Source organism: Archocentrus centrarchus, chromosome 11 (assembly GCF_007364275.1).
Source record: "Archocentrus centrarchus isolate MPI-CPG fArcCen1 chromosome 11, fArcCen1, whole genome shotgun sequence".
Lineage (NCBI taxonomy): Eukaryota > Metazoa > Chordata > Actinopteri > Cichliformes > Cichlidae > Archocentrus > Archocentrus centrarchus.
In genome coordinates, this window is record NC_044356.1 from 19,166,869 (window position 1) to 19,188,014 (window position 21,146).

The 21,146-nt window shown below is 43.4% G+C and overlaps 1 protein-coding gene across 1 annotated transcript; it reads right to left on the minus strand.

Annotated features, from left to right (window-relative positions):
* Positions 1–617: 617 nt before the first annotated feature.
* susd5 (sushi domain containing 5) lies at positions 618–19,610 on the minus strand. Its single transcript, XM_030741734.1, has 5 exons — positions 19,532–19,610; positions 16,684–16,861; positions 11,114–11,223; positions 5,570–5,758; positions 618–4,782 (listed from the first exon to the last, which is right to left on the minus strand). Exons 1-5 carry the CDS (start codon positions 19,608–19,610, stop codon positions 2,939–2,941), a joined length of 2,400 nt encoding a protein of 799 aa, XP_030597594.1. The 3' UTR covers positions 618–2,938.
* Positions 19,611–21,146: the final 1,536 nt, after the last annotated feature.

The window sequence follows — 21,146 nt, forward strand, 5'->3', positions numbered from 1 at the left end:
AGTAAACCATTACATTTTTGAAACTGGAACCACCATTTTTAATATCTGCTTTAGAAAGTGACTTAAAAATTAATTGATCAGCTGGTCCTCTGTTCCAGTTCACTGATCTTTAACAGGAGCCCCAATCAAAAGAAATCCAGAGAGAGAACAGGAGAGCTCAGCAGACAACCTACCACAGAACACACTGGGGTGTTTAATAATGTTTGAACATTGAGTCTCTGTGCAGTTTGTCACACAGTGATGTTAAAAACCCACAGGGGAACATTCCCTCTGTATTACTGTGTCTCCAACTCTTCACATTTTCCTTTTTTCCCACCTCTTTTATTACCTCTTCCTTAACTATAGTTCCTCCTACTGCTTTCTCTCTTTTACCTCTTTTCAAACATTGCTCAGAGAAGCAAAAGCAATGAGAAAATGTTTTGATGAAAGCCTGATTGTCAGATAAGTTGGGGTCAAAGTAACATATTTTCTTAAAGCAGCCACAGACACAGCGAATCCTAAAGAAAGAAAAAGCCAAAAGCCTTAAGATTTCTATAACTGAATCTGGTTGACTGTGACCGAAGTAAAATAGAAGCCAGAGTTAAAACCACATATTTATTGTAACTTTGTGAAGACACATACAGTACACATTTCATCTTGTCATAAATCACATAAGGCTGAGATGAAAAAGATTAATCTCTATATCATGCGAATGATGGTCAGCAGTTTAAATACTTTGTCTTGATGCTGCAAATAGCTTTGTAATTGTATACACACATTTACTTTAACCTCTATTATTATGATTCTTCTTCAGGCATCATTCATGTGGCAAACCTGTTGTTTGACCAGACAGTTCATTGCTCGACAATCTGCAGCGTGGGCGAGTGTCGTCCTAATGTTCACGGGTGACGTAAAAGGCGGTCGACTAGATTTTGTGGAGATGAGCGTACCATGTTTAAGATATGAGGGGTGTGTCATGTGTGTAATGCCAGCTGTGTTTGGCTGCTTTGGTGAAGAAACAAGTTATTTCCCACACACCGGTAATGCTATGGTATGTATGGCAAGTCAATATAGTCACAGATATGTACAGAAACACACAGAAAGCAGGTGAAAATGACTCAGTTCAGTTTGAGACACTATGATAAGGAAAGCAGATTAAATGCTATTAAAATGCTTTCTATAAATCAGCTCACTACTCACTTGGAAATATAACAACAAAAAACAACGATGACACCATAAAGTGTCTTCTTTATTAACCACCAGTCACTGTTTACAATAATTCTAAGTACATCACTTCCTATGCTATTGCCCTAATATATTTTTATTTACATTCATACAGTTAAACAGATACTGAATTTTGAGCACACATATGATTATTTGTATTCATTTATATCTGCACTTTTAAACAAAAGTGTCTAATTTAATAGTTTGTTTTTTTTTAAATATTTGCACATAAGGGAAGATGCAAGGTAGCTCTCACAGAATGATACACTATTTCTAAAAATCCTGAATTTACTCATCTGTTTGCAAGAAATTATTACAACAGTGATATCTATTCAGATATACATGAGCAGAACACTCTGCTCATACTGTAATAATTCAAGACTAGTTCAAACTGAGCATCAGAATGGAGAAGGTGTTATTGCTGACCTCTATCACCACAGTGTACCCATCTTCTGATGGCTGCTCCCAACACACCATGTCACAAAGCTCAGATCATCTCAAACTGGTTTCTTGAACATAATGAGTTTACTGTACTCAAATGATCTCAATCCAATAGAGCAACTTTGGGATGTGGTGGAACAGGAAATTCCCGTCGTGGATGTTCAACCAACAAATCTGTAGGAACTGTGTGATGCCATCATGTCAGTATGGACCAAAATCTCTGAGGAATGTTTCCAGCACCTTGTTGAATGTATGCCACAAAGAATTAAGGCAGTTCTGAAAACAAAATGGGGGCAAACCCTGTACTAGCAAGGTGTGTTCATGACTACCCTATAAAGTGGCCAGTGAGTGTTGTAGGGAATGTGGTGCAATACTATTTGCCTTTGAAAACAAAATAAAGTTTTGATTAAACTTCTGGTTATGTTGAAACTCTGTTTATTTGAGGTTGTGATTCTCCTTTGCCACAGTGTTTCATCTGTGGCTAGTTTGAATGATGTCAGGATCCACTTTGCTTCCTCAGTCAGTAACTTCAAACATAATTTACTGCTGACTGGCGAATTGCACAGACCCGAGAGAGACACACACACATACATGTGGCTGAGTCTGCAGTCTGGATGCCTCTTCATGTCTCACCAGCTGAATGTCAAAACCAACACGGGAAATGTTTCTCCGGTCGTACTCTACCTTTCATCAGCCTCTTTTTCTTCATCTTACCCCTCTCAGTTCTGTTCATGTCCTATCCCACACCTGCTGTGATGGTCTGCAACAGCAGTCCAGTGATGGACTATGTGGAAAATGTTTTTCTATAAACATGATACACATAAATTCAAACAATACACATCAACAATAATAAGAGCACTCAACAAAAACAACAGCAAGAAATCTTCACCACAAAGTCCAAGAGCTTTGGAGGTTGAAGTTTCAGTTTTCAGGCAGGCAGGCATGCCTTGTGTTGTGGTTTTCCTACATGTTCATATCTTTAAAGTCTTGCTTCTCAGTTCCTGGAGTTGAATCCAGGCCGGGTCGTGTCCAGCTAAATGCCAGAACTTTGAAAATCACGGTTAGCATGCAAAGATTGATGGATTTCCTTAAAACTGATAAGTGAAAGGACTATTACCATCTTGTTTCACTCAAGTTTCACTGTGTTAAGAATCATTAAAATATTTTGTGCTAGCTTTGTAAAGATTTTGTTCTTTAAAGTTCATACCTAAGATTAACAGCTTTTATCTGAATCTTCCCAACCTTCCTAAAGGTGTCTGCTCGTTATCAGCGTCCCCCTCCTCATCTCTCACTCCTACACTTTTTGCTGCATCTCTATCTGTTGGCCCTGTCTGGTCTGACTTTGGCCCTTCCCATTCATCTCATATGCTGAGCTCTTCTGCTGCTGCCGTCGGTAACACCACACCGCAACAATGACTGCTGTTGCGACGGCACAAATTGCCACAATAATGGCTGCCACAGTGGGACCTCGGCTGGAGGAGCTTGGAGGATGGGGAGGGCAGTCACCATCCACACATATTGTTTCTCCCTTCTCCCCTTCCAGCTCTCCCCTCTCACCAGTCTCACCAGGCAGGTTGAGCATGAAGCCGTCTTTGCGCACTGGAGGATTTGGGCCATGATCAAGGAAGGGCTGCTCTGTGAGGTCACCCATCCAAGAGTCGGTGGGAACTGCTTGTTGTGTGCTATAGTCTCCAGTCTTGGAGTATGAAGGAGAGTCTGAAGGCTCCAAATGGTCAGGAGTAGGGGTCCTGATGGAGTCAGGCCACAGCTTTTCTAAAACCCCTACTTCAAATTCATGCACTGTGGTTGGAGACTCGTGCTCCTCGGGTGAGCTGGTGTAAGGAGCAGGTCTGTGAATTTCCACCTCATTGGGTCTGGGTGTCGTCTTGACAAATCTCCTTCTGTCTTTATCCTCTGGTCTTACCTTCTCTGTTGTGGAGTCACCATCTTCTAGATCAACAGGGTAGCCATCTAGCCAGGCGTCGTCTGTGGTGGACTTTCTTTCTGCTCCCCTCTGACTGACATTCTGATGCTCATCAGATACTACAGAAAAGATGACATGCTGACGACTATCATCTTCACGGCTATTGTGATCGTCATAGCTCTCAGTATCTTTGTGTTCTCGGTCATCATGATCATCAGGGTCAACATAATGGTTGTCATCATAATGTTTGTCACCATCATCATGGTCATCATGGTCTAGATGTTCCTCAGAAACATCATGATGTTCTCCATTATGATCATCATGATCATCACCATGATCCTCATGGCTTTTGTGTTCATCGTACGTATCATCTCCATCGTCATACTCCTTGCTGCCATAGTGAATGCGATCGCGGTCCTCTTCATGTTCACCCATGTCATAATGCTCCTTGTGATCATCATAGTTTTCATGGCTTTCCCATCTATCCAGCTCTTCATGTTGAGCTGGTCGCCTCTCATTATCATCATGGTCTTCCTCCTGATAGCTGTCACCATCATCTTGATCTTGGTGGCCGTCTTCATGGATGTCATCCTGGTCATCATGGCGGCTGGTGTCAGGATCATCAAAATCATCTCGTTCATGATCAGGAATATCAACGTCAACAGGACGTTGATGATAGGGTCTTTCTTGGCTCGTGTGCTCATTACTCTCCTCAGATTGGGCGCCTGAGGTTCTCAGGGTTGTTTGTGTGGCTGGGTTGGTGAAGACCTGAGGTTCCTCCTCCTGGAAGGTCTCAGAGGGGAACCAGAACATATGTTTTTGGGATAGAAGAGAGACAGGTGCTTCTGTGGCTTCCACTCTATCAGTCTTGACCACCTCAGTTCTCTCCTGCTCCCACGTCTGGTGACCTATGAAGTCCTCAACAGCCCGTTCCTTATTTTTTTCTCCTTCAACTGAAGCTCCTTCAAATGTTTTACCATGGTCAGCCACCTCTCCTCCTACTTTACGCTTTTTGCCTTGATGGTCCTCCTCTGCTTTGCCTCTAAAACTTGTCTCTTGCTGCTCCACACTCCTCTCTCCATGTGGGTATGCAGCTCCATGCACCTCCTCGTGCACACTGCCATGAGCTTCCACTGGTGTCTCGGGGTGACGCTCTGTCTCTACATAGGAATCTGTAAACTTGTCTTCATAGTCTGTGTGACTTTCAGCCTCTTCTGCAGGAATACAAAATTGAAACATGTAATTGGTCAAGTCACGTTTATTATTATATGAGTCAAAGTAAGTTAGCAGTGACTCCCCTAAATTTTTTTGAATTATGACCCCTTAAATACGAATACGAATACTTTTATTAAACTGAGAAATACAGGGACATTTTTGAAAATACAGGGATGTAATTTCAGATCAATATCACCTCTACTAATTTAAAATGATGCTAAAGGTAACTGCCAGTTAAATAAAGTTCAGCAAAGTCTCTTCTCCATTGCTCGCTTGGCTGCTTCACAATGATTATTAGACTCCAGGAGGTCCCTGCATCCTTCAAAGAAATTATCTAAGCATATTAAATCTACACAAAACCAAAGAAAAATGTTTGCATATTCAATTATATTTAGTGAGCCTGCTAGATAGATTTTGGGACCTTTAGCCTGAGCTAAGCTAATCTGGCTGCTGGGTGGCCAGACTAACATCACTGATTCTTGGTAGTAAACTAGCAAAAAGTTGGGATCACTCTTGAACCAGTTTCCCTGGTACAAAGCCAGTTCTTTGGGTTAGAAATGCAAAAAAAGTGGTTTGAGATTATGGCACCCAACAGGTCCTCAAATTGTCTTGGTAGGAAACAGGTATTTCTGACTTTCTATCCCGGAGTGATAGATTTTTAGATATTTTATTAACTAATGTAGAGTAGTTTTGTCATTTTTGAAATTACCTTGTGAAATGCTATTGGGACAGTTCAGGAACCACAGCTTTCGATTGAAAACACGACTGACTACAACAGCTTCTTACCTTTAACACAAATCTGCACCAGTCCGTACCACTCCCTGCAACTGTCACACAGCAGACTGAAGGTAGTCTGTCCACTGGGCATCACATAACCAGGGACACAAGTGTACAGTAGCTCATCTCCCATCTCAGACCCAGAGTGACTATGCAGATGTGCATTAGGAAACGCTGGGGGATCTCCGCAAGGCTCATCTATCAGCAACAAACAAATAGGTGCATGTCGTTAGCTGCTATATCTGCTCAATATTGAACAGTAAATATCACTGTTTATCAGCTTTACAACATCACTATCCCATTTGTAAAGAGACAGAAAAAACAATGAATCCTGGACAAGAAGCAACAAGATTTGTATACGATGTGGATGTGAGTTTTAAAGCCATAAGGATAAGACATTGTGAATATTGTATTCACACTGGTCTAATCTTTATAAATATTATAGCCAGCACATAATATGTTTGAAGAATAAAATTGAATATTTCAGATTCAAATGTTTTACTCAGTTCAGAATCACAGTGCTGAAAACACTGGATAAAAACCCAAATGTTTGAAGACATGTAAATAAACTAGAGAGGCTAGTTTATTTATAGCAAATCACCCTCTCTTGTTGCATTACTGCAAGCCATTTTAAAAACAAAAGTTTCAATGCTTTGACCTTTTTATTCTCTGGTGCTCAATGTCAAAGCTGCCACAGAATACCAGAATTGGCAGGTCTACCCCGGTACCCTGTGCTTGTCACAGATGAGAGTAGGTTCACCCTGAGCACATGTGACAGTGAAAGGGTCACATGGAAGCTGTGGAGAATGTTCTGCTGCCTTTAACATCATTCAGCATGACCGCTTTGGTGGTGGGTCTGGGATGCATATCCATGGAGGGATGCACAGACCACTACAAACTAGGCAATGGCACCCTGACTGCCATTAGGTATCAGGATGAATTCCTCTGACCAACTGTCAGACCCTACACTGGTGCAGTGGGTCCTGGTGCATGATAAGGCCTCATGTGTCAAATATATGCAGGTAGTTCCTAGAGGATAGAGGAATTGATGGGACTGATTGGCTCCCACGCTTGCCTGACCTAAATCCAACAGAACACCTCTGGGACATTATGTTTGGGTCCAGTCGATACCTCCAGGTTGCACCTCAAACTGTCCAGGAGCTCAGTGACTCCATGATCAAGACCTGAGAGGAGATCCTCCAGGACACCATCCATTGTCTCATTAGGAGCATCCCCCGACACTGTCAGGCATACATACAAGAGCGTGGGGGCCATGCAAACTACTGAGTTCTGTTTTCAGTTGCTGCAATGAAATTTCGGCAAAATGGACTAGCCTGCTGCATCATTTTTTCACTTTGATTTTTGGGGTGTCTTTGAATTCAGCCATCTGCAGGTTGATGATTTTCATATCCATCAAACAATGTGACATCCTTTTATTCCAAACACTTTACCCAGTCCATATCAGTATAGATAATCGGCATGATTTTTTTCCCCCATTGAGATCTGATGTGTTTTCAGAGCGTTCCTTTAATTCTTTTGAGCACTATATTAACTCCTGATGGCAGTTTTTAAAAAAAGAGGAACTGGAGGCCGTGCTCCAATTATTGGGATATTACAGTGTTCAGCTTTTTGGGGAAAGTTTATTCCAGGGTGCTGGAAAGCAGACTCCAGCCGTTGATCAAACCTTGGATTCAGAAGGATCAGGTAATGCAGATTCTGTCCTGGCCATGGGACAGTGGACCAGATCTTCACCATTGCAGGATTTCTAGAGGGATCATGGGAGTTTGATCATCCAATTTCCATGAAGGCTTATGACAGGTTTCCCCAGGGGAGCATAGAGTGTACTGTGGGAATACTGGGGTTCTGAATCGGATGCTACAGCCCATCATGTCTTGTATGTCCAAAGTGAGAGCTGTGTCCTTGTCACAAAATCAAGCACGTTTACAGGGTTGCCCCTTGTCTCATAGTCCTGTCTTTGATTTTCATGGACAGGATCTCAAGACTTAGGCAGGGTGAAGAGGGCGTCCATTTTGGAATATTCAGAATAGCAGCCCTGCTTTTTGTGGATGATGTGGTTCTGTTGGTTTCATCAGAGCGAGATCTTCCGATCTCATTCGTTAAGCCAAAAGTTGAAGCTTTCAATTTACCAGTGCATTATCATTATCAATGGTCATGAAATCTGGGTAAAGATCCAAAGACTAAAGTCATGAAAGAGTTAAGTTTCGAATGCAAGTGGCTAAAATAAGTTTCCTCCATAGGGTGGCTGGGCTCAGCCTTTGACACAGGGTGAGGAGCTCAGACATCTGTAGGGATCTCAGAGTAGAGCCACTGATCCTGCGTGTCCAAAGGAGCCAGTTGAGGTGGTTCGGAGATCTGGTTAGAATAATTCCTGGGCGCCTTTGGAGATTTTCCAGGCATGCCCAAGATAAGTTACCAGGGTAGACAGAGAACCTAATGTACACACACACATATATATATATATATATATAGCTTGTCTGACCTGGGAACACCTTGGGATCCCCAACGAAGAACTTGAAAGTATGACTGGGGAGAAGAACATCTGGAATACCCTGCTTAGCCTGCTGCCACCGCAACTCAACTTCAGATAAGCGGAAGATAATTGAAGATAATGGATGGATGAATGATTACATTTTCTTTATAATGATGTACTGTTAAATTCTAATAAGAAATATACAATTGTTTATTATATTAAACGTGCTCAAAAATTGAAATCTGCAAACTAAGATATGATTTGTAATGTAAAGTAAACAAGCCCTTAACAAAAAAATAAGAAAGAAAAATCCAGAAATGGTCCTTTGAAAGAACATTTTGGCAACAACTGACTGTGGTGCAACTTCTTTTTATTTGTTTCAGACCAAATGTGGCATTTTTAATTAATTCAGTGCAACTGTGTGAGTGTGTTGCCCTGATAATGGGGTTGGTATGGCACTTGGTACCTCCTGTAAGTAATAGCTACAACCATAACCTGACTATAAGGTGTGTAGTTGCTTTTGCCTGTATTAATTGGATGTGAAGTGTTCACTTCTCCCACAGCAGAGTGTTTTTTGCCACCCTCAGAGTGTGGGGTATATGGACAGCCACAGCACTGCAGCTCTACTGTTTATCAGGACTAGAGGCCTCTTCCAAGTTTCATCCATCCATCCATCCATCCATTTTCTTCCGCTTATCCGGGGCCGGGTCGCGGGGGCAGAAGCCTAAGCAGAGAAGCCCAAGCTTCCCTCTCCCCAGCCACCTCCTCCAGCTCATCCGGAGGGACCCCAAGGCGTTCCCAGGCCAGCCGAGATACATAATCTCTCCAGCGTGTCCTGGGTCTACCACGGGGTCTCTTCCCGGTGGGACATGCCCGGAACACCTCACCCAGGACGCGGCCAGGAGGCATCCTAATCAGATGCCTGAGCCACCTCAACTGGCTTATTTCAATGTGGAGGAGCAGCAGCTCTACTCTGAGACCCTCCCGGATGGCCGCAGTCCTCACCCTATCTCTAAGGAAGAAGCCAGCCACCCTTCAAAGGAAACTCATTTCTGCCACTTGTATTTGCGATCTTATTCTTTCGGTCACTACCCAAAGCTCGTGACCATAGGTGAGGGTAGGAACGTAGATCGACCGGTAAATCGAGAGCTTCGCTTTTACGCTAAGCTCCCTCTTCACCACGACGGACCGGTGCAGCGTCCGCATCACTGCAGAAGCAGCCCCGATCCGCCTGTCCATCTCCCGTTCCCTTCTCCCATCACTCGTGAACAAGACCCCGAGATACTTGAACTCCTCCACTTGAGGCAAGAACTCGTTCCTGAGCCGGAGATGGCACTCCACCCTTTTCCGGCTGAGGACCATGGCCTCAGACTTAGAGGTGCTGATTCTCATGCCAGCCACTTCACACTCGGCTGTGAACCGTTCCACTGCGAGCTGGAGGCCCCCCCCTGATGAAGCCAACAGAACCGCATCATCTGCAAAAAGCAGAGATGAGACTCTGAGGCCACCAAGGAAGAAGCCTTCCGCCACCTGGCTACACCTAGAAATTCTGTCCATAAAAATTATGAACAGAATCGGTGACAAAGGGCAGCCCTGACGGAGTCCAACACCCACAGGAAACGAATCCGACTTATTACCGGCTATACGGACCAAGCTCTCACTGTGGTTGTACAAGGACTGAATGGCCCGCAACAATGGGCCAGACACCCCATACTCCCGCAGAACCTCCCAAAGGACATCCCGAGGGACACGGTCGAATGCCTTCTCCAAGTCCACAAAGCACATGTAGACTGGTTGGGCAAACTCCCACGCACACTCGAATATCCTTGAGAGGATAAAGAGCTGGTCCAGCGTTCCACGACCAGGACGAAAACCGCATTGTTCCTCCTGAATCCGAGGTTTGACTAACGGACGCACCCTCCTTTCCAGCACCCTGGCATAGACCTTACCGGGGAGGCTGAGTAGTGTGATCCCCCGAAAGTTGGAGCACACCCTCCGGTCTCCCTTCTTAAAGATGGGGACCACCACCCCGGTCTGCCAATCCAGTGGCACTGCCCCAGATCTCCCCGCGATGTTGCAGAGTCGTGTCAACCAAGACAGCCCTACAACATCCAGAGCCTTCAGGAACTCAGGGCGAATCTCGTCCACCCCAGGGGCTCTGCCACCAAGGAGTTGTTTAACTACCTCAGTGACCTCACCCCTAGTGATGGTCAAGTCATCCCCCTCATCCCCAGACTCTGCTTCCACTACAGAAGGCGTGTCAGTGGGATTCAGAAGGTCCTCGAAGTATTCCTTCCACCGTCCGACTATAGCCTCAGTTGAAGTCAGCAGCACCCCCCCGCACTATAAACAGTGTGAGTGAAGCACTGCTTTCCCCTCCTGAGTCGCCTGACGGTTTGCCAGAATCGCCTCGATGCCGTCCGAAAGTCTTTTTCCATAGCCTCACCGAACTCCTCCCACACCCGAGTTTTTGCTTTGGCCACTGCCCGAGCTGCATTCCACTTGGCCTGCCGATACCTGTCAGCTGCCTTAGGAGTCCCACAGGCTAACCAAGCACGATAGGACTCTTTCTTCAGCTTGATGGCTCCCTTCACCTCCGGTGACCACCATCTGGTTCGGGGGTTACCACCACGACAGGCACCAACCACCTTGCAGCCACAGCTCTGAGCAGCAGCCTAAACAATGGAGGTGCGGAACATGGTCCATTCGGACTCAATGTCCTCAGCCTCCCTCGGAATGCTGTCGAAGTTCTGCCGGAGGTGGGAGTTGAAGATCTCCCGGACTGGGGCTTCCAAGTTTCAGTCAATACTAATGTGATCCAAACCCAGCCACTGACGTGCCCCCTTTTTCTTATCAGACTCAAGCCAAGGGAACAGGTGTGTGTAATTCAGTTTCAGCTGCATCTGAACTAATACACATTCATGGATCCACATTCACATTCACACACACACACACACACACACACACACACACACACACACACACACACCTGATTCTCATTTACGGAGTAGTATTTTATAATTCCTTATGTATTGTGAATGCTTTTGTGTGTGTTTACTGACCTTCGCCTTTGATACAGAAGGCGTCCAAGTGTGCAGCATCCTCTGTAGCATTTTCTATCCTCACCTCTATGGCTTTCAGCACACCGCCCACCACATCACACACTGTGGTCCTAGAAATAAATAGACAGTAATGCCTGTGATCTACATACTGTATAAAATAAAGTTACATTTTACACACTCATTATTTAAAACATCATTTGACACTGACTGGACTACAGTGAAGCATTTCATAACCCTCAAGGGACTCTGGTGTTGATACTAGTCAGACCCAGTGTGTTTGTCTTTAACACACACTCACAAATACACAGAAATAGACACTCTTATATACATCTTGTACTACATTACACCTACTGGTGGAAAGCAACTAAGCATATTCATTCCAGAATTGTAATAATTTTCCATTTTCACTGCATTTTAGAGCAACTGAGAAAATGTACCATTTAAAAAAAACAGGTCATTTTAAATTTGATGACATGAGTGAGCAAGAACATGACAAAGGACAAAGAGAGACTGAGACAATAAATACAAACATGGGATAATGAGAGGATGGGAAACAGGTGGGGATCACTAACGTTAAGCCTCAGGAGGAAGTTAAATTAGATACACAAGATACAGAGAACAGTGGTCACCAAAATAAAACAGGAAGAGACTGACTGGGGAGATAAGATTAACTCGGTCAAAAAAAACCCCACAGAGATGAAGACCAAGAAACACAAGGGAGGCAGGAATAAATAGGGTTTCAGGGAATAATAAACCAGACAGAGACCCAGAACAGAAGTAGATGAGAACTAAAACCTGAAAATATAAATATAAAGAAACAAACCAGGAAATGCTGCTATTAAAAAAAAAGTACAAAACCAAAAACAAAAGGCTCTACAAGAAAATTCTGGGTCAAAGACTCATAACACTAAGAACAAACAGAGAGCTAAATATCAAGAAACCACAGTACAGAACCATAATATAAAAAAAAAATACAAAACTAGAGAAAACCTGAACATCCCAAAAACTCAAAACCCTGAGATCGAGACCCAGGGATCATGACACAGGGCCATTTTTACCACCGTGTAGCATCAACTCTTCTTTTAACAGCAGTCTGCCAAATGTTTTCAGTTGGTGAAAGGTCCAGACTGTAGGTAGGCCAGTTCAGCACTTTGACTCTGTTGTAATAGATGCAGCTTTAGCATTGTCTTGCTGAAATATGCAAGGTCTTCCCTGAAAAAGATGTAATCCGGATGAGAGCATATGTTCCTTTTTGGTTCCATAGGCACGAATGCACTCCCCACACCATCAGAGATGCAGGCTTTTGAACAAAGCACTGATAGCAAGACAGATGGTCCCTCTCCTCTTTAATGTGGAGGATGTGGCATCCATGTTTTCCAAAAAGAATTTCAATTTTTGATTTAGCTGACCACAGAGCAGTTTTCCACTTTGCCTCGGTGTATTTAAAATGAGCTTTAGCCCACAGAAAACAGCAGCGTTTCTAGATCATGTTCTCATATGGCTTCTTCTTCACATGAATTAACAGGCATTCGTGGATGGCACAGTATGTTCACAGACAGTGATTCCTTGAAGTTTCCTGAGCCCATCTAGTCATTTGATGTGGTAAACTTACATTGGACTGTTACAACCATCCAGAAGATTGGTATCATAAATCCAGCTTCCAGCAGCCTGCTAATTGTGAAGCCAATTATCTCAAACCTGGGCCCCAAACTGTGAGATCATGAGTGTGACTCAGCACTGAGGCATGGTTTTTTCTTCCCATTCTTTCTGTTGAGAGTGTTTTGTTCCATTTTACTCTAAATAATAACAAGATAGAAGAAAAGAGTTCTTGAACACAAATTTTCTCTTGCTAAAAGGTCTAAGAAGGACATCCAGGCAACATTCAACAAGTACCTCTAACAAACATCAAGCTCACATCTCCAACATCCAGTCTTTAATTTTGGAACTATTCTTCAACCATGACTAGACAACAACAACAACAACAACAAGAAACTCACCACCCTACAGTCATTCAACGTCATGTTTGCTGAGAAGATATGAAAGGCATGTGGCAACCTTGTGACTGACAAGTGGGTACAATCAAGATGTGTAGCTATTTTTGGTTTCATAGTCAGATCTCACCTCGCGCATGACATTTGGTTGAAAAAGCCAAGATGACAATGGTCACAATGCCTCAAAACAGTAGATTACAAACCAATGAGCGACATCCATCATTTATTTACAGGCCTGGCCAGCTTGGTGGGAACCACTAGACTGAAACAGTGTCTCAAACTAGCTAGCTCCACCTCCAACAGCTGCAAAAGCAAAATTCTGCATACAAACTGATCCATAAGCATTAGCAATATTTTGAGTGCTATATTTTTAGCTGATACTTCTGCAAGTTTCCTCTGTGAGACTGTGTGTGCAGGTCATTAACTTGTAATGGAACACTGAAACATTCCTCTGCATATTCCTTCCACCCCAGACATAAAAAGCTGCAGCTCTGATTAAGTGTGTATATGGGAAAGTTGACTGCACACACAGTTTATGCACCAGCAGGGTCACCGCCTGATTTGTTGCCTATTGAAATATTATTGCAGCATGACATCATGGTCCAGGAACACACATCATGACTCAGAAATGTTGCAGTATCAGCAGCTGTAGCCTTTGGCACAGTGTTATCCCACACTAATACATTATGGATAGATGTTCCCAGAGAACAAGCCTTAGGTTGCAGCCAACTTCATATAGAGCAGCCATAACATTGTGGATGTAAAATAGCATGTATTCCTCTGAGACTTACTAATGTGGAAAGAGCACAACTCCTACAAGCTGCAGAGGCTAAAAATGCTGAGTAAATACTCAACTCTGTTGCGACATTATCACATTATTAACCAGTTTATTGTCCAAAAACACCAGACAAGGCCAGTCAGACTATGTTCCCACAGATGCTGGCAGTAGCGATCAATCCCACGGGAAAATTCAGAAATGTCAGCATTAACAGCAGGTTTGATTGGTGATATCAGTTCGTAAACATCATTAAAAAAAGGAAAGATACTTGGCAGGACATGAGTGCATTCATCTGTAGCTGGAAAGAGTTTGACTCGCAGGGGAACTTGTTTAGCTCACCAGACTGAAAAATAGCCTATAGAAAAAAGGCTATTGCAGAGGCCTGGGTTTGAATCTGCTCTGGATCATTTGCTGCATATGTTCCTCCTGCTCCCTCTCCCAGCTCTCCCATTAACTCTCAACTGTACTGTCATAATAAAGGCTGAAAGAAAAAAAAATCTGACTTGCAGTGCAGTGAGGAGAGAGTGTGTGTGTGTGTGTGTGGGGGGGTCACACTGCAGGCTTGTGCCATTTTAGCATTGGTTTATAGGGATAAAGGTCTGAGAGAGAGAAGAACAAGACAGAAATCACAGAGAAAGCACTCAGAGACACACACACACAAAAAAACCAACTCAAAGACTGTTTAAAAATTTAACTTTAGTCCCTGCAGGTATCTGTGAGCCACTTCATCTTCATCTGAGAAGAATCCATCATCTTACATGGCATGACAATTAAAGGGAAAACCCTAAAGTGTATTCACATGAAACTGCACTAATTCATTCTTCTAGTATCACTGTGTTTGGTTACTGGGCAGCAGAGATACAATACAACTGACAGGTGAGATCTTAAGGTAGAAGAGTCAGTGTGAGAGGCACTTGTTAATGCTCCTAATAGACCTATAGACTTATGTCATACGCACTAAATCAAGGAAAATACAGAATAGGACTGGGATGACTAAGTTATCCGGCAGAACAGGCTGGTACGCCTTGCATGTCCACCACGGGTGTCAGCATGAGCTGGATTTATATCCGGAACCAGAATGCTACGCTTTAGAGTGTTGATTTATTTATGATGAATACCACGTAACAGAACAGGAGAGGAGGATGAATCGCCTGTGAATCGTATTACTCTCACACACTGTCCTGTAAATTCACAGCCCACAAATAATCAGCATATAACTGAATGACCACATCACGTTCAGCTATTGTAACGGCTTTCTCTTAAGTAAATTTCTGCTCAGTAGCCACCATTACAAATCAAGATTGTGAATGCTTTCTGAAAAAAGGTAGCTCTAACTGTGCAAAATACTTACAACTACAGGAAGAGTTTATTGTATCAGAATATATGTTAGATTCTAGGCCTGTTGTTGTGACTGCTCAAATCAGAAAAGATCAGAAGAAATCAGTCAGAAAAGGAGAGGAGCTTGGCGTGTCAGAGCTGTAGTAGCAGGGTGATATAGTGTGAAACATGGTAAAGGAGTGTGAAAGCTGATGTCCACGGACCGACATGTACAGAGCAAGCAGCGTAAAGAAAGAAAAGAAAATGTGTCTCCAATCAGATGTTACAAACAGTATGCTAGAAACTCAGTGGCCACTCTGAAGTGGGTTCACCTCTGGATTTTTTCCATTTTTTTCCATGAATTCCCTATTAATTTTCATGAAGAAGATCCAAGTTTTATCACTGAGTTTTCAGTGTAGTAGTTGAGCAGCCACTTCTACTAGCCCTGTTTTCCCACTGGCTGCAGCACTGCAGGTTACGATGGAATAGTAAGCTGCCTTCAACTGCTCCCTTATTCACAAGGCGTAGTCATCGCAGGTAGCTCTGCATATTTGATTTTGGCAGATTTTTTACACTGGATACCCTTCCTCCCAGGATCAATCCAGGGATCTTTCGCTTGTTAAGCGACTGTGTAAACCACTTCACTATGGAGCCACTACATAGGTTGCAGCAGAATAGTGAAAAAAAAGAACATCCTATGCTTTTAAACCATTTTCTTTAACCTTGATGAAAAACAAGGGTCAGCACTAAGAGTCTCTAATTGCACTTACTCTAGAGGGGACTGCAGGACATCATATTTTTGACTGCTGACTGACTGGTCGGTGCATCGTTTTGACTGTTGTTATTGTTAAGAATTGTCATTGACATTGTCTCTGTGTTACAGGAGACAATACAAAAAGGAAGCACTGAAGCACCTTTTCTTGGCACTCTAAGGAATTCAACCAGATCTTATCGTGGCTGCAACTCCTTCAAGTTCATTCAGGATTGTTGCTGGAGAGAAACACTATTTAGCTATAATTTATTGCATTCTATTGGTCAACTGATGGCAAGCAGTGTACTTAACTACCTGTCAGCTTCATCTCCAACTGGCTTCCTCCAGGCCCAAATCTGCTCTGCTTATCTGTTTCTGTCCCTGGCTGCTGAAACCTGTGTGTGACGTTGCCGTGGAGATGAGAGGTGTAAATGGAATCAGCTGTCGACATGACACCCCGGCTCAGAATTCCCTCCTCCTCCAGGAAGAAACAGAGGAGTCTTTCTCCCTCGCTTCCTCCCTGCCTTTTCTCTTTCCACCCTGAAATGTGTCACTCTTCTATCTCCCCGCTCTCTCTCTGTAACTGCCGCCGCTCACTTTACTTCCTCTCTCTTTCATCCATTCCCGAAACCTCCGTCTCTCTCTCTCTCTCTCTCTCATACACACACACAAGCAAACACACACACAACAAAATGACCTCTGACATTTTTCTGAAGACAGCTACTCTTCTTACCCTACTGAGCCCCCGTAGAGCCACCCGCGGGTGCATGGGGAGAAGAAGCACTCCACCACAGCATGACGGAGCTCCTCTACTGATGCCAAGCGGCCATGTTGCGAGGAACAAGCTTGCTTAGCATCTCGGAAGCCCTGCAGGCCCGAGGAGTTCCTCACGTCCAACACAAACACTCGACCTGAGGAAAGAGTCAGCAAGGGGAATAATAGTAAACAATATCTTAACAACAAAACATCAGGATACTATAAAGTGTGATAATGTATGATTCAGGATAATAGCAAAATATGTAGGATTATGACCTAGTAGGGAAATCAATGAAATCAGCAACAGGTGCACTAGAGGGGCAACAATAAGACAGTGTCACCACTGGTAACATGAGGCAATACCTGGATCCTTACAGAGGTTGCACAGATAGTCCAACTCCTTCAGGATGGCACATGAATATGTGCCATTGTCAGAAGGTTTGCTGTGTTTCCTAGTACAGTCTCAAGAGCATGAGATTTTAGGAGCAGGAGATTTTAGGAGACAGGCAGTTACTCTAGGAGAGCTGGACAGGGCTGTAGAAGGTCTTTAACCCATCAGCAGGACCGGTATCTGCTCCTTTGTGCAAGGAGGAACAGGATGAGCACTGCTAGAGCTACAAAATGACCTCCGGCAGGCCACTGGTGTGAATGTCTCTGACCAAACAATCAGAAACAGACTTCATGAGGGTCCAATGTTTAGTGAACCCTGTGTTCACTGCCCGGCACAGTGGAGACTGATTGGCATTTGCCATAGAATACCAGAATTGGCAGGTCCACCACTGGTGCCCTGTGCTTTTCACCGACAAGAGCAGGTTCACCCTGACAGACCTGAAAGGGTCTGGAGAAGCTGTGGAGAATGCTATGCTGCCTCTAACAGTGATCAGCATGACCAGTTTGCTGGTAGGTCAGTGATGGTCTGGGGAAGCATGGAAGGACACATAGACCCCTACAGGCTAGGGATTGCCATTAGGTATCAGGATGAAATCCTTGGACCCGTTGTCAGACCCCATGCTGATGCAGTGGGTCCTGAGTTCCTCCTGATGCATGCCATTCCCCGGTCTCATGTGGCAAGAGTATGCATGGAGGATGATGGAACTGATGCCACTCACCGGCCCCCACTCTTGCCTGACCTAAATCCAGTAGAAAACCTTGGGGACACTATGTTTCAGTCCATCCAATGATTCTTAAGTAACACGTTTAAGGATCCATCCATACCTGTACTCACTCTTGAGTGTCTCAGCAGTGCAGTTGTGCATGTGCGAGGATCTGGTCTGTCCACCCCCTCTGATCGGTAATTGACTGCGGGAGTGATCACAGCAGCATCCCGCTCATTACCACCTCACTCTCACATCATAGCTGTTCAGTAACTCTGGACAAAATGTGCTCCAGGTTCATAATCGCAGGAGTTACATTTTTAAATATTTACACAACAGTGAGAGAAACCAAAATAAGCTTTATCTGGCACATGAGAAAAGACTCCCTTCAAGGCTTTCTGCCAGACAAGCTCTCTAAGATGTGTTGCTGAAAGGCTGTAGGAGGGCATTGGTGAGACAAGCTCTCCACAGGAGCTGAAGTTGTTGCTTATAGTTGTTCCTCTGAGTTCACTGAATACCTGCAGCTTCACAGACTTACCCACAGAAGTGAGATCAAAGACAGCTGCCATGGTCTGTGGGTCTCTGTTAGGTTATCCAGAGTTTTCTGGTTATTACTGAGGACTTTTAGTTTGCTTGTCATTGTTACTTTAAAGACTTAGTTTTGATTAATATAGTAGACTGAGACATGTTATCATTGGTTTCTAGGATTGATTATTCTCTTTTTAAATTCATTTGTGTTTTGGTATTTATTAGTTTAGCCATCCTAGCGTCTCCTTGTACCACATTTAAGTAGTCATTTCTGTGTTAGGCGTTTCCCTGATTAGTTGCTTCCTATTTTATTTTGATAGTCATTGGTTTATGTTTTGTATTCAGTTTTACTTCCCTTGTCTGGTTCTCCTTAATTAGTTTCCTATAACTACTGTATATAAGAAAAGACCTCTCCAAAGTAAGTAAAAAAATATGAAAACTATAATGATAAAAATGAAAATGCATTTAGTTGCACTTTAGCTGCTGTAAATAAATTACTTCTTGTACATTCACAAAATATTCAGGTCATAAAGTCAGAAAACAATTTGGGCTGATTATTATTAATTTTAATAAATATTTGGGGTATTTTTGTGATGAGTGGAGTGACTTTAAGCCTAACGGAAGTCAGCTTTTTCTCCTTCTAATCAATCATCTCTAAGTTATTTAGAGGGCTCTTTCACCTAAATTAGAGTGCTAAAAATGACCATTTTCTCAAAAACCTCTTGTGAGAAATATATTTTTATTTCCACGAGGGGGCACTAAAATCTAATCTCGCCTAGGGCATCAAAAAGGCTAAAGACAGCCCTGCTAAACTGCCACTGAAAATAATCTAAAGCAAAACTTTCTACTAAATAACCCTTGAAAACAACTCCCGTCCACTAAACGTTTGAGGATGACTGCTGGACAAAGCAGACCACTCAAACAGCTTAGACCAGAACAAAGTGCGGGTTTAATGGGACATTTTCGCTTCCCTTCTTTTCCTTTCTACATTAAATATTTTTTAGAGAGAAGCCTTTTGACTAAGAGGGAAAATACTCTAACAGGAAAGGTGCCAATTGCTGGCGCGCTATCCGTAATTGATGTACATCACCAGCACAGCTTTAGAAAAGGGACAAATTATATGAGAAAATAGCCTTAAATGGGGTCTGTGGTTTATTTGTGGCGTATGTTTTCTTGCTTTAATGGCTTAAAATGTTTACTTACCGTCCCCATTTACAACAGTCACCAGAAGACAAGCCAGGCATCCAAACAGCAGCAATTTGTGATGATAACGATCCAGCATCTCTTTTCTTTTCTTTTTTCGTCCTCAGTTGTACACTAATTCTCAAGTCTTATTTTGAAAAAAGGGGGGGAAAAAAGTTTGCAAAAACTTCCAAATTTGTATTTACAAGCTTGCAGGGTTAATCAAACTCCTGTTATTTCCCTCCGGGTGGCAGAGGTTGGCTGAGCGGCGGGAAGGTAAGGCTTGTTAACAAGTGAGGATGTTAACAGAGAGAAAGCGGCTGCGGCTGCTCAGGAGCGAGGCGCAGTTATCGCCCCAAATAGTCGCAGTGGCAAGCAGATGGAGCACCTGTGTGAAAACTCGCGTGTGCCCGTTAGAAAACAGGCTACGTCACGCCTCAATATCTTGAAGGTGGGCAAAGGACAGAGAGAGAGAGAGAGAGTAACTTTGCCTGCAGCTTAGAAGTGCTGCAGCTCTACCTGCGCATTCTATGAGCTGGCATAAATAAAATGAGTGTACATTTATGCTGAAATTAATACCTTTTTTTATTTAACAAACGTGGGACCTCAGGCTCCGTACACCCAAACCAACCATTTCCCTTGAGAATAATAATCTTGATTAAGATGCTCTATATTGAATGGTACGTGTGCGTGTGGGCGTGCGTGTCTCATTGTGTGAGGGGAGATAAATAGGAATGGCCGCTTCCCACGTGTGGCCGTGAATCTGTAGGTGAAGATAACAGCCCCCACACATGCAGGATCCACATTGGTAAACGTAAATGCATGTTAATACCTATAAAAAAAAATAAACGTTTTCGCCGCGGGCACTTTTTTTTTTTCTTTTATGGGAAATGACAACATAAGAAATCTTCACTCATCTGGTGTTATTTGCAGCATGACGGTTGCGCTCCCATGTGAGTCAGTGTTTATGAAAGCGCATTCTCATCTGGAAGTTGAAAGTTCAGTCACGAGCTTGGAAATACAGTAGTAACTAAAAGGCAATCTCGACGCAATGTCTTTACACGGTGTTGTCAGCAGAGGGCGTTTACCTGAGAGTTACTGAAGTTTTCCCATCAAAAAGTCTGAGCAGGGATCAGAAAAATGGAAAAGTTTTGTTGTTTTTTTTCTTGTTGCCTGATCGTCAAGATTTATGTAAATGTTATTAGCTGCACCCTACTACTGGAGACTGTTTCCATTTCTCTGCTTCCGTGTAAACTATGGAAATAAAGGGAAAAGAATGAGGGAAAACAAATTGAAGAGGGAGGAGAAGAAGAGGAAAACAATCTCAACAAGATTTTCAGAAATGCAGTTTTTAAATTCCTTAAGGAGCGACAGCGTCTTTATTGAAGATTCACACTTACTCATCTTTTTCACGTCTTTTTTTTCCCCATCCCACCTTTTCCATTTTCAAAGTTCTCCGTGTCGCCTGTATCCCTCTGGAGTCACCCTACTGCCTGCTGGCTTTGAATCCCCCACCGATGTTTTTCCATGTCAGTCACTCTTCTCTACATTTCCTGTTACATTCCTTCAGCCAGCACTCATTCACCTCTCATCCTGTCACGGAGGACATACAGAGATCAGGTGGGCTGGGATCTTG

What these genes read in the sequence shown, in the direction of transcription:
- susd5 (XM_030741734.1), bottom strand. Translation starts at nt 19,610, where the DNA reads ATGCTGGATCGTTATCATCACAAATTGCTGCTGTTTGGATGCCTGGCT. An exon ending in GACTGTTGTAAATGGGGACG is followed by an intron (nt 16,862 to 19,531) that starts GTAAGTAAACAT and finishes CTCTTTCCTCAG; the next exon opens with GTCGAGTGTTTGTGTTGGAC. An exon ending in GGTGCAGATTTGTGTTAAAG is followed by an intron (nt 4,783 to 5,569) that starts GTAAGAAGCTGT and finishes GTATTCCTGCAG; the next exon opens with AAGAGGCTGAAAGTCACACA.